This window comes from Lathamus discolor, chromosome 2 (genome assembly GCF_037157495.1).
Source record: "Lathamus discolor isolate bLatDis1 chromosome 2, bLatDis1.hap1, whole genome shotgun sequence".
Taxonomy (NCBI): domain Eukaryota; kingdom Metazoa; phylum Chordata; class Aves; order Psittaciformes; family Psittacidae; genus Lathamus; species Lathamus discolor.
The window spans coordinates 127,617,531-127,634,695 of record NC_088885.1 but is presented as its reverse complement, the minus strand read 5'-3'; the positions used below and the strand labels follow the sequence as shown (position 1 = coordinate 127,634,695).

At 41.0% G+C, this 17,165-nt stretch overlaps 1 protein-coding gene across 3 annotated transcripts in view; it reads left to right on the top strand.

Moving 5' to 3' along the window:
- Positions 1-1,710: 1,710 nt before the first annotated feature.
- UBE2W (ubiquitin conjugating enzyme E2 W) overlaps positions 1,711-17,165 on the top strand; it is a 36,278-nt gene continuing 20,823 nt past the window's right edge. For all 3 annotated transcript variants that reach the window (XM_065668445.1, XM_065668444.1, XM_065668442.1), the window contains exon 1: positions 1,711-2,019. In XM_065668445.1, coding sequence (XP_065524517.1) covers positions 2,005-2,019 — 15 coding nt within the window. In that variant the 5' untranslated portion in view covers positions 1,711-2,004. The remainder of the gene's footprint in view (positions 2,020-17,165) is intronic.

The window sequence follows — 17,165 nt, the reverse complement described above, 5'->3', positions numbered from 1 at the left end:
AAGGGTTTTTGGAACATGGTTAAGAAACTGACAATACTGGATTGAAATCAGGTTTATCTCACTGTGATTACATCAACACAGATAGTCAATATGTCCATGTTTACAACTGAACACATGTCCATTGCTTAAACTTGATGTTCTTGCTATCTTTGTGGCATATGGCATTAAGAAATTTATTTTAGGATAAACATATGTTTGGTTCATGCAAAACAACAACATCTAGTAAAACAGAAATAGCAACGTTCCATTTAATGCCTAAGTTACTTCAAAGAACTGCAGGGAAAAAAACCCTCTACTAGGTCTAAGTGTCTACTTAATGCAATAAATCCTCTGCAACCTAAACAGCGTTGCAAAATCACATCGTATGTAAATACTGACTTGAAAACACACACAGCAAGACCCTTCTAACTTAAATGTTATTTAAATGGAGTTGGTAGAGCAGTGCCAGGTTGCACAGCACCAGTATCTCATATTTTTGTGACTGAGAATTTAAGATGAATTTAGAGAACAAAAAGTACAGGATTTGGCTTAGGTGGTGATCATTTTGCCATCCTTACTTCGGGCATGCTAGTCTCCTTTCCCACTCAGAAATCAACACATGCTCAATTCTGTCACCAGCAAATTCCCGTAAAGCCAAGAGGCTCGCTTCCTTCTGCAGCTGCCTTTTGTTCGCCCCTTAAGCAAGCCCCAGAAGTTGGTGTGCTCACTTTGACATCGGCAATACTGCTGACACTGGATACAAATTGAAAGCTGATGCTTTGTTGTGCTGGGTTTTTGTTTTCCTCCAGTTAGCAGTTTTCAAAGTTGAGGATACATAAAAATACACGGGAAGGTAAAGCTGTAGGTTGAAGTAGTATCTTCTGCCATGCTAAATAGTAAGGGTAAAGAAAGTAGGCAGGCTTTCAGATGCACAACCCATCTTGAGGTCTAAAATTAAAGAATCAGATTTCAAAAGTAAATACAAACTGAAACCAACTGTCTGATAACTTCATTGGATGTGTACAAATTAGGTCATCTCAGAAGGAAAAATCAGGTGCCAACGGAGCAGAGGGAACACAAGGGGATTAACATCATCATTAAGTGTGGGTATGAAGGGGCAGAGAAAGGTACTCCAATGTTGCTTTTTGAACGTGAGCCATAGTGAGTAGATGGAAATTATAATGACCTATAAAATCAGTATATTTATTAACCCCCTGATATTATATATCCACTAAATTATGAGTTTTATAGGTTTATCTTTGGAAAAAAAATTAGTGTTTGAGGATCCCTTAGGTCTGCAATACTATAGCTGGAACAACTGCCTTATGACAAAGTGTTTCCACAAGTTGCTTAACTTACTGATTGCATGCAGGTCAATGTTTACTTTCACCTACACAGTTACCACAAAATCATCCGGTGCAAAAGACAGAAGACATTCCAGTCCAGGAAAGGAAAACGTGGAATCCAAAAAAGCTCTCTCTGAAATACACCCATGCTAATTTGGTCTCCGGACCACCAGTGTAGAAAAATCAGTCCATCTGATGACCTGTGGCAGACTACCACAGGGACACGTCTCCCCTCACCAGAACTGTCCATCACCACGAACCGCAGGCTGGCCTTCTCCCACAGCCCAGAGAAACCCATACGCGGCCACAGCCGCCATCACCAACGTTCTCTAAGCACTCTGAACTGCACCGCTAAAAACCTTCACAACGACATAGATCGGGCTGGCGGGGGGGGGGGGTCAACCCGCTCCCTCCCGCCGGCGGCGCTGGCGGCCGGTGTCAACGCCCGCTCCAGCGCAGAGAGCAGCCCAAGGGCAGCAGGAACCCCCACGGGCCCAGCGCGGCGGCAGCCCAAAGACACCGCCCGCCCGCGCCCCGCTGTCCCCACAGCCCTGTCCCGGTCCCTGCGCATGCGCGGCCTCTCGGGCCGGCGGCTCGGGCACGTGACCGGGGAGGGGACGGTCGCGCGGCGCTGCGTCTCAGTGGGCCCGGTCCGGCGGCGCAGAGGGGAGGATCCATCATGGCGTCCATGCAGGTGAGGACCCTGCGGTGGAGCCGGGGCTGCGGTGCAGCCGGGGCAGCGCCGGGGTGCGGGGACCCGGCGGCTGCGATGGGAGCCCGGAGCCGGGAGGAGCGGTTCCTCCGGGCGTGCGTGTGGTGGTGCGCTCCGGAGACCGGTGCGGGCGGAGCAACTGCAGGGGCAACGGCTGAGGGGGGTCGGTTGCGCTGCAGCCCTGAAGCGGCAACGGGCACAGGGGGGCCGGAGGCCGCTCGGCGGGACCGGGGAGGGCAGGGCAGGGCGAGGTAGGGAAGGGCCAGTCCGGCGCTGGGATGGAGGTGAGACCCCTGGGGCAGGTTGTGAGGGGCGAGGCCGGGCCGCGGAGTGTGGGGGTGAGGAGGGAGCCGCAAGTGAGGGCGGGCGGGGCAGGATGGCTGGCGGGAGAGGAGTCGGGAGGGCGGCGGGGTTCGAAGTACCTCGGGGAGAGCTCTGGCAGCGATGTCACCGCTCCCTGGGGAGGCGAGGGGAAGGTGAAGGGATCCCTGTCCCCCTAGGCAGGGTTTGCGGGGGGCTCGGCTGCTCTGACCGCCCTGGGAGGTGGCGGCTCGGCCCCCCTCTCTGGCCGCAGCGTAGCGGGGAGAGGGGGAGGTCAGGGACACCCGCCCGGTGCCACCGTGAGGACGGTGTCGAAGGATATGTGACCAACAGCTCCATCTTCACAGGCGTTTCTGGGGTTACGGAGCTGTAATCCTCGGGCACAGCGGGGCTGGGGACGGGAATGTCTCGTTCCAAAGCGCGTGTCCATGTTGCCTGTGGGTTCCTTCCTCCTTTGCTCCGTAAAACGAGATTGTGGCGTGGTGTCAGACCTGTGGACAAATAATACCTGTTTTTACTTGGCTGGGTAGGGTTGCTGTAGGTACAGTAGCATGAAACATCCTGCTGCTTGACAGGTATTTCCAGCTGAATTATTTATTCATACCTTCTCTGAAGGAGTTCTTCAATAGTAGCTGCAGAAATTGCTGTGCAAGAATGGATCACTTTCTCTCTGTGCTGCTCTGAGTGGGTGGTGATTTATTATGACTGGGCAAGAGAAAAGATAGCTGGGTTTTATGGCAAGTGGCCCTGTCTTTCCTGATTTCACCTGTAACTGCACTGCTTTTCCTCGATTTCTTACAGTTTTCCATTTTGTTTCTAGGTCTGGATGATCTAGCACTCCTGCTTCTTCTGTCAAACTGCTGCTTCTTTTCTCTTTCTTGCTTTTGTTTTGGTTCAGTAGAAAACATTTTTTGTCACTAGTAATGGAACAGCCCAGAAAGAGTGTACAAAATGAATGAAATTAGTTTGTCCTGATAGCTTGGATTTAGCGTAGCTAAAAAAGAGTTAAGGTGTCAGAGTATTGAACTTCATGGGGTGAAAATTCTACTCATGAAGTTTAGAAGCATAAAAAACCTCATGGTGTGTCTTCCTGAGTTATTGAAATGAAACAGAATCAAGTACTTGAACCTACTGTACAGAATGTTCTTCATTTAGCTGTAGCTTAGACAGATAGTCTGATCTGCCTTTCTTTTGTCAGCTCTATCTGGCAAATGCATTTTTGTAATGCTCTTCTAATGTTTAGGCTTTAACAAGCATAACTTGAAAATAGAGGGAATGATTTATCAAGTAGTATATTTTACAAAACTGTGAGAAGTACAGGGGAATAGTAGTTGTGAAACTTGAAGCAGGCACTCTATGGAACTTTGTAAACCTGTGCTGTCTTGCTGTCTCTGGCCTAGTAAATGACCTTCTGCAGCTTGCTTCACCCTTGTTCCTGTTGCTCCCTCTGTAAAGGGGAAATGTTGATTACAAATTAAATGAGGTTGTTTGGGATACATGAATGTCAAATGTTGCCTAAAAGAAAGAGGGTAGTACTCACTTCCTGAAAATACTGCCATGGTAGGTCTGCTGTTGTAATTGCTTTCAGTTTAGAAATGCCAGCTGTAAGATAACACTTTTTTTTTTTTTTTTTTTTTTTATTACCGGTGTTATGGTGTCTTTTGATGAGACATTCAAGGAAACTTAGAGGGTTTTTTGTCTGTATATTGCTAGCTGTAGAATGTTCTTGTGACTTTTTCCTGAGGTTAGGAAACTACTGATTTAGTAATGTCGTTTAGCAAATTGGAAAAGGAATTGTTGGATGTTTGTTGTTTGGTTGTTTTTTTTTTTTATTATTATTATGTTTTTAATAGACAGGAAGTGTAAATGAAAAATTTAGTATTGAACTGTAAAATTAGTCAGCTTCTCAATAGCAGACACATTTGCAAGTGAGCAAGGTTTCAAGGCTCTGAATTCTTCTGTTAATTAACAATTAAATCTTCAGCATGAAAAGCATTTACAAAGAAACTGTTGTGTACCATTTTAAGTGTTTTTCAGTTCAGGAGCATATAATTTATTATTATCAGTACTAACATTTAATATGTAAGTTGCCTGACAGAAAAAGATGTCCTTTTCCTGATTATGTAGAGTGTTTTTAAATACCCAGTGTTTAACTGAAATGTTTGTGCTATCCATTGCAGTCTCTAACTATACCAGTAGTTTATCACTGCAGTTTATGGCCATGTTATTTCTGTTTCTGATAAGAATTATATATTGATACATTAAAAAAGTTTTAGTTACTTCTTAAACTGCTGTAATTGTATACAGCCATGTATGATGTCCTGGGTTAGTTACATCTTATTTTCACAGATCCACCAAAATTTCTCGGATGAACTTAAAGCTAGGGTTACCTGTTCAGCATGTTCTAAGTTAGCCTGCAAGGAAGGTTTTGAAACTGTAACAAATCACCTCTTTTTGCCAGTGACACTGAACATCAGCCTGAAGAGTTCCTTTGGTTCAGTTGATGGATGCATAGCGATTTGTAAAATTTGTGACTTTGAGCCTTTATGTGTATCACTTAAATTTCTTGTGATCTTTGTCTGTGTGGACATTCCTTAATCGTAGTTTTCTGTAATGCTTTTCTTCCAGAATAGTAGAAGCCAATGGTTATGCGCTCTTGTGTTTTGTTTTCTGACGACAGTGTTGTCCAAAGTGGTGGCTAATTTGCTACTGCTGGATTGGTTTAAACCTGGTTTGCATAGCTTTAAATGATGTTTGTTTTTCAAGGAAAAAAATTAAAACCCCCAAACAAACCTTGAAGGAGAAGCATTTATTTCAAGGTTTTTCCCAGAAAAACACAAGGTTGTGCAACTTTTTCGTGGAAAAAAACTACCAAAACAAACAAAAAACAAACCCACAAAAAAAAAAAAAAAAGACCTCCCCCCCCAAAAAAAAACCCAACCCCAAAACACAAAAAAAAACCTGAAAACAGAAGCAAAACCCCAAACCCCAGAAATATTCTGAAAAGTTTTAAGTAGTGTACAACAAGTGAATAGAATGGATTCGCTTTAGAGAATTTGGTATAACATCTTTAGTAGTGTGAACAGATAACATGGAAATGCAGGAAATGCTGGGGAAATAATAAGCAATAAACAGTTGCTCTCAGAACAGCTGGAGAAACAGCCTGCATTAAGAATAGAAGTGTGGGTAGAAAGTAGCACCAAGGAAGTTCAGTTGAAAATGCACAGAAAATACATCATTGCTGTACAGTGTTAGATAATTAAGGCCTTTCCCTCAACCCACAGAATGTCAGCTATTTGCATCTTAAACTTGGAAGATTGACCTTATCTGTAATGCTGACATCTTAATTACCAATGTTTTACGTTTCCCCGCCTTTCAGTTTTAATACCAGATAACTTTAAACTGTGAATTATGATTTGACATCTTTAAACAGCTTTCACAAATACATCCATGGGAACAGGTTTCGATTTGTGTTTTATTACTCAGAATAACCTCATGTCTTTTCTTTAAAATTAGGCACATGAGAGTTGTACATGTAGATATTTAAATCTGACTAAATAGAGCTACTGTAGTTAATGACACAACCAGCTTTAGTCAAGAGTGTAGAATGTCAGCTTTCACCATCCGTTTGTGTAATCAGGATTTTATTTTTCTTTGCCCTTGAAAACTGCCTGTGGGTGGGCTGCCGTCAAAATATATGCACACATCAAAATCAAGCGCTACTTGAGAAGTCTTGTTCCAGCAATAGTTGGTTTTTTTTTTTTTTTTTTAATAAATGTCTAAACAGGCATTTAATAAAATAATTGTGCTAGGTGACAATGCAGAATTCATGTTACAGTTCAAGATCACCAGGACCTTTTATCACAAAACACAAGTCAGCAGCAATGGAAAAGGTTCCCACAAGTTTCACCCAGTGGGATAGGGGATGGGGAAAATGCGTTCAGGCCACTGACATATCAAGAAAAATTAGATACGCTTTTGGGTAAACTTACTTGGGTCTATTCTTTATCTGCTCATGGGTCTATTTTTATGTGCCCTTCTAGTCTTTGTGGAAGTTCTGTGTTTCCAGCTGTTCTCAGAACAATTATTTATTGCTTTATCTTCAATATTGTCAGCTTTTTTATTTAATAATTTGAGAATAAGTTTTTTCTTTATGTAATTTGGCAGCTTTGTCCAGGAAAAAGTTCTAAACTATTTTTAATGTATCTTCCAAAAAAACCAGACAAACCCAGCCTTAAGCAAGGAAAGCTTTCAGTCAACTGAAACTTCAGTGATGATGCATGTTGTGTACTGTGAAATGTCAAAGTATGGTATGCTATTTGTGTTGTTCAAACAAAATATTTGAGAAATGAATGGTTACTGTAACTATATAATAAATTCTGGGATATGAACACAATGAAGTTATTGGTAATTAGTAACATCTTGAAGTATGTAGTGGTGCCATTGGTAAAATAGTGTTGAAGATAAAAATGTCAGTAATTTTTTAAACTGAAAATGCAAGTACTATAATTGAGACCAGAATGGGTGGAGAGTAAAACACATTTCTTTTGTTCACTAAGAATTTGTTAGTCCTTTATGTAACCTTCAATTATCAGTCTATACTGATATGTTGTATATTAGCTTTGGCATATAGCCAAGCTAGAGTAAAAGAAGATAAATGCAAAATGTATGAGTATTTAACCAAGATGAGTTAGTTCAATCTTGGGATTTTTTTGGTGTTTTTTTTTTTTTTTTAATAAACTTTAAATCAGTGGAATGTCAGGTGAAATTTAAAATTGAAAAGTCTTTAAGTCAGTAAAGAGAAGTAAAAGGTATGGCTTTAGGCCCTATGAAGTCTCTCTAGCCTTTTTTTTTTTTTTTTTTTTTAAATCTGCTTGCATAAATAGAATTTTGGGAAACACTTTGCTGTGCAGCAGCTGCACAATTTTTTTTGAGCTGGAATGGAAGAATTCACTTCTGAAAAAGAAAGAAGTGCTAGGCAAATTTACTGAAACCAGTATCCCTGAGTGTTATCACCAAACTTTCTTCCAAATAGACCGACTATATAGCTAAAATATAGAAAACCATGAATGCTTTCAAGCTGTCACATTGACTGTTGGTGCCTTATGAATACATCTATGGTTTAAATCAAGAAAATAAAAGTGTGGCTATTTATTGTAAAGAATAGTTATTCCATCTGATTGTTTACTCAGAGTTTAGTGATGTACTTGTATTTGCTCTTAGGCCTAGCTATTTAGGCCTAGCTATTTGAGCTCTGAGAAGGCGAGAAGACAAAATGATAGATTTGCAAAAGCCCGGGAATGTTGTCCTGTTAAGCTGCTCCCTTGGAAAGTTCTGTGAGTTTGTAATTAATAAGCTAAAGCAGCTTAGCTCAAACAATGTGTGAAACTTGGTGATCAAGCACTTTCTTTAATTGTGTGCTCCAATTCTACTGAGCTAAGGCTTTCAGACTAAAGGATCTTCACTATAAGTTATACAGGTATAATTTACCTGGTGAATACTCTCACAGATTGTGTGGTTAAATTACCCCTATTAAAATGAAAGAGAGAATGGCAACTTCTATTGAACTTAGCCGTAGTTATAGCTGTGGTCAACAAATACAAATATGTTCGGTATTATCACCATGTTTCTTATGTAGCCTTGTTTTACAACCAAGAGACAAGCTTTCCAGCAGCTTGCAGTCTGAAGTTTCCACTGGGGTAGAGGGGAAGAGGACAGCAAAGGTCTCTTGCCTCAGTACTTGGAGCCAGAAGTTTTGTGCATCTTGCATTGTTTTGAAGAGTTTTTGTCTTTTGAAGGGAAGAACAGCTAATATTACCCATTCATTGAATCTTGCATAGCTTCATTTATTAAAAAAAAAAACCCAAAAAAGAAAAGAAAAAGGAAAGAAAATAAAATAGGTAGGTTAAGTAAAAAGAGCCAGTAAACAATTTTTTGTGTTAGAATGATGGTCAGATAATGTGTCTTCTGCCTGCTTTTGATAGTTGAGGGCTTTTGGAAGGTATTCTGGAGTCTGCCAGCCTTTGCAATACTTTGTTTTTGTTTTTCTTCTGAGCCCACCTTAATCACTGGAATGAAAAACAGGTATCAGTCCAGAGTGGCAGGCAAAGAAGGGAGAGAACCCCATAATTTGCCTTCCTGGGAGCAGTATTAATGTGTTAAAGGACAGAAGTTAATGGTGGTAGAGCAGGAATTGTGAAACAGCTTCTTTTTATATAATTAATGCTCTGATTGATGCTACTAGCTATTCATCCTTTCATACACAGTATTAAAAAATAATTGTTTCTCCTTGGGTGATTACAAATACAAAGTTGTTCATCTTTTTGTATTCAGCTTAATTAGCAATACTACTTTGATCAGCCCCAGGAAGACAATCCTGTATGTATGTCATGTTTACTAGAGTATAGCAAATATTGTCTCTAAAAGTCTGCTGGAATAAAATGCTTAATAGAATTCGGTGTTACTTGTTCACATAGATTTATGTATTTCTTTTTGATTAGAAATTGGTGGCCACTAGTGAGAAGGAACGAGGAAGCTGAATGGCTTGAGTTTTCCTAAGTTAGGAATTCTCTCAGTGTCATATTTAGGGATACAGATTTGATGATGATTTAAATCTTACTGTAGTTTACACCTTCCAACATTTTGCCCCTTTTCTTTCCTAAAGGCTTTTTTGTCAGAATGTAGCATTTTATCTTGGTTACCTTTCGAATGACTTCTAAAAGGATGAGAAATTCCCAGGTAAATATGTGGTTGCCCTCATTGTGCCAGCCCTTGCTATTGTCTTAAATTAATTTCTTTAGCTGAAGCAGTTAAAATAATGCTAGACTCTTGTCCTTTAAAGATAAAATAATTTGTGTTTGTTTTCTTAATACTGTATGAGGTTTATGCTTGGTGTTGATACATTTGAAGACTCCATTTATAAAGCAGATGACTAGCTGTCAGTCTTTTTTTTTTCTTTTTTATTAGTGGATTTCACTTAAATTTTCTTTAAAATGACAAATTCGTGCTAAAAAAATTTGATTATCTGGCAAAAAGCTTTTCTGAAAGTGTTTTGTGTGTGTGTGTAGTTCTTGATTTATCTGTAATTATACTGTAGTTCTGAATTCAAGTTGATCTTGCCTCTTAGTGAGTTTGTTAAGTTTATTACTCTGTTTAGAAGAGGACTGTGTTGCTTCCAGTCAAATATCATAGAATATTTTGAAGCATGTGGAGGTAGTATTCTGTTAGTGAACCGAGAAATCAACAATCCTTCCTCTCCAATGCCTAATCTAATGAACTTTTTAAATGCTCAGGAGAACAAAAGATTAGTGGTAGAAACTTATTTGTAAGTAGCTAGTTAAAAGATTAGTGCATTGCCTTTTAGTTCTTTTATAAAGAGCAAAATGTACAAAATGCCTGTCATTCAGAACTTGAAGTATGGATTGGTCTGGGAAAGTAACATTAGAACTGGGTTGCCAGATGTTAACATGTTTTATTAGGAATGAGGAGGAGGAGGAGACTAATCTGCTTCTGCATTCTCAGTACAGATTGAAAACCTGATATTCAGCCAAAAATAGATAAAACTGAAAAACAATTCTTCAAATCCTGGTATTATTTTTTTTGGACAGAGTATTTTGTGAAGCTGTGTTGTTGTGTGTCCTGCTGAAGCTTTAATTGGGCACATCCAGACAATTATCTTTTTTTTCCTCCTCTGGGCCTTGATTAAAAGTTACCAGAAGAACTTTGATTAGGAAGAATTCACACAGGATTATGATAATCGAGTATGTGCATTGCTTGGGAGTTTGGGCCAGATTATTTCTCCTGAGTTGTAGGGTACGCTCTGCAGGGGCTTTCTTGAGTGACCCAATTCATTAGGAAACAAAGGATTTTTTAATTTGTTGGAACTTTCATCTCTTCTTTAGATTCTCTTGAGTAGCTTTTTTCTTAAAATGTCACCATTTTTAATCTTGTTTCTCTTCACTTTGAGAGCTTTTTTGGTATTTAAAGACAAGGTTAGAGAGTAGCATGCAGTAAGTTTCAGCAATACTCAAACTGCTTAAAACATTTTTTCTGTAGAGGAGTTGTGTTTGAAAAACAGGATTATTACTCAGTGTTTAGAACTTTATATTCTGGATTTGAGACACTTTTCAGTAGATATGTGTGAATGGAAGAACCAAAATACTGAAAATAGAGTTATTGGTGGTCTTACTCTCTCAGGCTAGTAGGTTGTACTAGCGGACTAGCAACAGCTTTGCTTATGAATCAACACGGTGGTGTTGTAACAACAGTAGTGTTACAGCCTGTTAACAGCTCCTCCTGTTCTGGTACAAGGTTCCCATTTGTCTCTTGCATGCAAAAACTTCTTCAAAACAGAAAAGATGTTTTCTGTGAAACATTTTGGGACTTGAATGGGCAAGGCAGTGACAGCCTATAGCTCATAAGTGAAATGTAAATTATTTGCTATGACTACTTCCTAGTACTGACAGTGTTTTTGTACTAACAGAGTTTGTTGGCTACATTTATATCTTTGGGTGTGGAAGGGTATCATTGGTAGTTACAGAAGAAATATTGTTAGGTGTCCCGGGGTGCAGCTGCTTTACCAGCATTAAATAGAAGAGTGGAGCTCCTGTGGGATTAATTTTTAACTTTTAACTATATATGAGTTAGTTTTTCTTCCTCTTTGATCTCCAAACCAGATTAAGATTTGACTTTACAGTGTCTAAGAAGGCTTGGCCTTGGAAGGCTACTCCTTTCTTATATCACAGCAACAAAGAGAAGGGAAGTTAAGTGTATGGAAATAGAAGGATTCTAACAGAATTCACATGCAAATGTTTTGGGCACCCATGCTTTCTAGTCTGTGAAGTTGGTGTTCCATCTTTCTTATATACCCTGGTACTACCTGACTGAGCAGTACTAGTGAAAGTCCCTGCCACCCCAGGTGAAAAGGCCACTGCATTCCAGCTTAATCACCCATCACAGTTTGTTTTAGTGGTAAAAGAAGGTGTGGTTGTGGAGCATTTCCTCCAACAGAAATGAAGGAAAGCTGTTTCCCATTTTTGAAGCTGTTTTCCCATTTTTGACGTTTTTGCTCTACTGGTAGGTTTCTGCTCTATTGTTAGAAAAAAATAGCTTTTTCCCCAGCAGTTTTCTGACACTCATTCCACTGCTCTTAATGTACTCTGCCTTGCATTGAATCTCCTGGTGGTTTATTCAGCTCAGTGTTTCTTCCTTTCTTTCTAAAAAGAAAAGTCTCTAAGACTTTCAAGTCTATATTAATGGTTGTTCGTCATAGGTAAAATATTTGACTAAGATGGTGTATCATTTATTTTACCAATTTAAGATATTACCCATTTAAAACACTACACATTTTGTGCAGAATTTCTTGAAACTACAGAAAGTGGAATATTCAAGAATTGCAAAGATATGACAGTTGAATGTACTCACTGATCTTTCCTCAGTTTTATTTTCTTTATATAATTTACCTTCATAAAGTTCATAGTTTCAGCTCTGAGGTGATAATAAGTCAGGAGTATGGGCACATGGTCAGACTTGATTGGATTATGGTGTTGATATTTTACTGCTAATCAACAGTGCCAGTGTAACAGTGTATGCATGCTTTGCCCACTGCAGTTATGAAGCATAGCGCATTAATTGAGACAATATTCATTGACTGTCTTAGTTGCCCTCAGCTATATGTACATATCCATACTTGGTAGTGACTGTTATAACTAAGGGTGCCTTGCTTTTTCACTGTAGAAATGTTTTTGTTTGCATATAACTTTGTTAAACTTTAACTCTCTAGGCTCTAGTTTTCTGAGGGAGTGGCAAAGCTGATGTAAGAGTTTGGCAGGGGGCTTAGAACTGGAAATAGACACCTGATATTGTGATACTCCTTTTTAAAGGCATTAAGAAAGGCATGTAAAAATTGCCTACAAGAGCCTGATAAGTTTTCATTGCAGGGGAGGAAAATACCTTTGACCTGCATCGTTGCACCATGGGGGATTGTGGTTAAAGTCTGTCTATCTGTCTGTCCATGGGTGTGATACTTGGTTTTGGTAGAATCGGAAAATGATCCCTGGTTTTGGAGAATGTGATGGTAATATTGCCATATATGCTTTAGGAATATAGGTTATTGCCTTCTGAGGTACTCAACAGGGACAGAGAGACCAGTGAAATAATTTTGTATTTGTTAGAAAGCATTTATGTGGTATATGACATGTAACTCAGTGGTGCACAGCAGCTCAACTATCTGATTATAGAAGATGCATTCTGAAATACTTATGTTGCCGACTTTCAAACCTCCTTCTGTCCTAAATTGCTACCCTCTTCCCCTTTTCACATATTGCATCTTTTTTTTTGCTTCTGCCCTGCTTTCTGCTTCTTTATATGATTCACCAGGAATCAACACAAGTGAGAATTCAGCGATGGCATTTGAGAACTTGTTACCACACCAGTTCCACAGGTGGCTAAGTAAGATGTGTGTCAGTTTGGAGAAGTATGTGTTTTTGCTTAGTAAAGATGTGAGATGCTGTTGGCTTCAGAGATACGTTTAACTGGAACCATGACAGACATTGAGTGTTGGCTGTCAGGATTGAAATGTTAGAGGTTGTTGTAAGCTGTCTGGGGAGCCAGCAGGAATTTTACTCTTTTGGCACCAGTTAATGTTTTTGCTCTTTGCTCCATATGCTTGGAGAAGTCTTACGAGCTGGACACTTTAGCAAATCTGTGGAGGATAACCGAAGGGGTCGCACAAATCCAGTTTGACAGAATTAGCAACAGAATACAAGCCATTGCTGTGTCAGTCATGTCTCAACTACTGGCATGAACTCTCTTTTGGAACGGATGTTTGGATCAGTGTTAAGCTGTGTTCTTTGATTTCATCCTTGAGTCATCCTTTCCTGTAGAGACAGGTAAATCAAGTAATCTTGGTTTCAAAGACTTTCACCGTTTTGAAAATACTTGCGTAAACTACTGATTATGTTGCTACTCATTACCTTTTGCAGCTGGTTGTTTCTTCAGTTGAAGGACTGTGGTGCTATCCAGTCTTGAGTTTCTGATCTTCCTACCCTGGTGTTCTGTTTCCGTCTAGATAGTGAATTCAAATTAAGATTGCCTGTGCATCCTTCATTTATCCTCCTTTACATAAATAACTCCATGATTGCAGTCCGTGTTTTCTTTTGCAGTCTCTCTAAATAGAAAGTGGACAAGCAGGAAGGGAGCTTCTGTATAAAATCTTATGATGGGTTAGCAGAAATGTTGGAAAGATGGTCTTGTGATATGAAAAGAACAGCTCCAAAGAGCATATCAGCATATAGAAAAATCTGTTTGGAGGCTGTTGTGAGAGTAAGTAGCTGCACTAGCTTATATTGGTTTAAAGGGGCTGCCTAAGAGGCTGAAAGCAACTTGAGTATGTAATGAAAATAAAGGTATTCTTGATTTGAGGTAAGAAAAAAAGCAAAACCAATAATGGTATTGAATTCAGATACCCATGTCACAACATGGGCTGGAGATAAGTAAATAAAGAAGGACTCCTGATTATAAGTAGTGTCGAAGAGATAGAAGTTTCCAGAAGAAAATGCAAATTTACAGTGGCAAGCTTTCTCAATATGGAAAAAATAAACAGGAATAATAGTAAGAGGCAGTATGGCGACAGGAGGAGCTGTTTCGTGACTTGAAGACTTTGTACAGAACAGAAAACTGACTTCTAAAGTTCAGTATGAAAGGAAGGGACAAGCATGTATGAGTGAAATCTACCCATTGTTCACTGTTTTAAATTACCAGATTTCATTGACCTCACTTGGAGTATTGTGTGCAGTTCTGGTGTCCTCAGCATAAAAAGGACATGGAACTGTTGGAACAGATAGGAAAAGCCTCGCGCTCACAGGCCCTTGTCCTCATGGGGGATTTCAACCACCCTGATATCTGTTGGAGGGACGGTATGGCCCAACACAAGCAATCCAGGAGGTTCCTCGATTGTGTGGAAGACACTTTCCTTCTGCAGGTAATAGAGGAGCCTACAAGGAGAGGTGCAATGTTTGACCTCGTGCTCACCAACAGGGAAGGGCTGGTTGGAAATGTGACTTTCCAGGGCAGCCTTGGCTGCAGCTATCATGAGATGGTTGAATTCGAGATCCTCAGGACAGTGAGAAGAGTGTGCAGCAAGCTCACTGCCTTGGATATCAAGAGAGCAGGCTTTGGCCTCTTCAGGAACCTGCTTAGTAAGGTTCCATGGGATATAGCCCTAGAGGGCAGGGGGGCCCAAGACTGTTGGTTGATATTCAAGGATCACCTGCTACAAGCTCAGGATTGTTGCATCCCAACTAGAAGGAAGTGCAGCAGGAGGGCCATGAGACCTCCTTGGATGGAAAAGGAGCTGCTGAGAAAAATTCAAAGGAAAAAAAGAGGCTTATAGAAGGTGAAAACAAGGACAGACGGCCTGGGAAGAATACAGGGATGTTGTTTGGGAAGCTAGGGACCAGGTTAGGAAAGCTACGGCCCGGTTAGAATTAAACTTGGCTAGGGATGTGAAACACAACAGAAAGACCAGTAACGAGTGGTGTCCCTCAGGGATCGGTGTTGGGACCGGTCTTGTTCAACATCTTTGTCAGTGACATGGACAGTGGGATTGAATGCACCCTCATCAAGTTTGCCGATGACACCAAGCTGTGTGGTTCGGTTGATATGCTGGAGGGAAGAAATGCCATCCAGAGGGACCTTGACACACTTGTGAGGTGGGCTGATGCCAACCTCATGAAGTTTAACCATGCCAAGTGCAAGGTCCTACACCTGGGTCAGAGCAATCCCAGGCACAGCTACAGGTTGGGGAGAGAAGAGATTCAGAGCAGCCCTGTGGAGAAGGACTTGGGTTGTTGGTCGATGAGAAAATGAACATGAGCCAGCTTCAGTGTGCACTCACAGCACAGAAAGCCAACCGTATCCTGGGCTGCATCAAAAGGAACATGACCAGCAGGTCGAAGGAGGTGATCATGCCCCTCTACTCTGCTCTCATGAGACCTCACCTGGAGTATTGTGTGCAGTTCTGGTGTCCTCAACATAAAAAGGACATAGAACTGTTGGAACAAGTCCAGAGGAGGGCCACGAGGATGATCAGGGGACTGGAGCACCTCCTGTATGAAGACAGGCTGAGGAAGTTGGGGCTGTTCAGCCTGGAGAAGAGAAGGCTGCTTGGAGACCTCATAGCAGCCTTCCAATATCTGAAGGGGGCCTATAGGGGTGCTGTGGGGGGACTCTTCATTAGGGACTGTAGTGATAGGACAAGGGGTAACGGGTTAAAACTTAAACAGGGGAAGTTTAGATTGGATATAAGGAAGAAATTCTTTACTGTAAGGGTGGTGAGGCACTGAAATGGGTTGCCAAGGAAGCTGTGAATGCTCCGTCCCTGGCGGTGTTCAAGGGCAGGTTGAACAGAGCCTTGGGTGGGGTGGTTTAGTGTGAGGTGTCCCTGCCCATGTCAGGGGGGTTGGAACTAGATGATCTTAAGGTTCTTTCCAACCCTAACTATTCTATGATTCTATGAAAAGCATTAAGAAAGGTTTTTATAAATCACTAGAAAGATGAAGAAAGGGATGAGACTGTGAATAGGGAAAGCAAAAAATAGATGACGCAATTAAATGAACGACCAATCATGCCAAATAAAAAGGACAGAGCTTAAATGTATATAAATAGCAATAGCAGCCTGAGCAAGAGAACAAAGTGACATGAACTACTGTTGCAGGGTATGAATCTGGAAATTGCAGCAAAAATAGAAGTATCGCGGGGTAGGAGGGAAAGCATTGACAGCTGGAACAGTACTACTGCAAAATACGCATTGTACTAGGAAGCTAGAAATGGAGGGAACATTTGCAGGATAGTACTAACCATAACAGTGCTATAGATAAACAGTAATGTGTGTTTGAAAAAAAGATAACTTGAGTCAAAACCACTTTGTTTTGCCTGTTTTCTATACTAGGTTTATGATTTTATGGCATCTTAGGGTGCATTAGAAAGGGAGTGGTTAGTAGGTCAAGAGAGGTTCTCCTCCCCCTCTACTCAGCCTTGGTGAGGCCGCATCTGGAATATTGCGTCCAGTTCTGGGCCCCTCTGTTCAAGAAGGACAGGGAATTGCTTGAAGGAGTCCAGCGCAGAGCCACAAAGATGATTAAGGGAGTGGAACATCTCCCTTATGAGGAGAGGCTGAGGGAGCTGGGTCTCTTTAGCTTGCAAAAGAGGAGACTGAGGGGTGACCTCATCAATGTTTACAAATATGTGAAGGGTAGGTGTCAGGATGATGGAGCTAGGCTTTTTTCAGTGATATCCAGTGATAGGACAAGGGGCAATGGGTGTAAACTGGAACATAGGAAGTTCCACGTTAACATCAGGAAGAACTTCTTTACTGTAAGAGTGACAGAGCACTGGAACAGGTTGCCCAGGGGGGTTGTGGAGTCTCCTACACTGGAGATATTCAAGGCCCGCCTGGACAAGTTCCTGTGTGATGTACTGTAGGTTACCCTGCTCTTGCAGGGGGGTTGGACTAGATGATCTTTTTAGGTCCCTTCCAACCCTTGGGATTCTGTGATTCTGTGATTCTGTGAAATGTGAACAAAGGTCTTGGGAGTGCCTTTAGGTAGCTTGTTCTTGAAAATGTATTGTGGCACTAGTCATCAGGTATCTTAGTGGAAATAGGAGACAAATGCCACTGTGGCTAATAATGTAGATTTTCCTGGCTGGTGTAGCTGACTAGTTCTACGTAGCTCCCTGTTCCACCACCCCCCCCCCCCCCCCCAAAAAAAAAAAAGTCAGAAAATCAAGATGATCTGGTTAAATAGTTA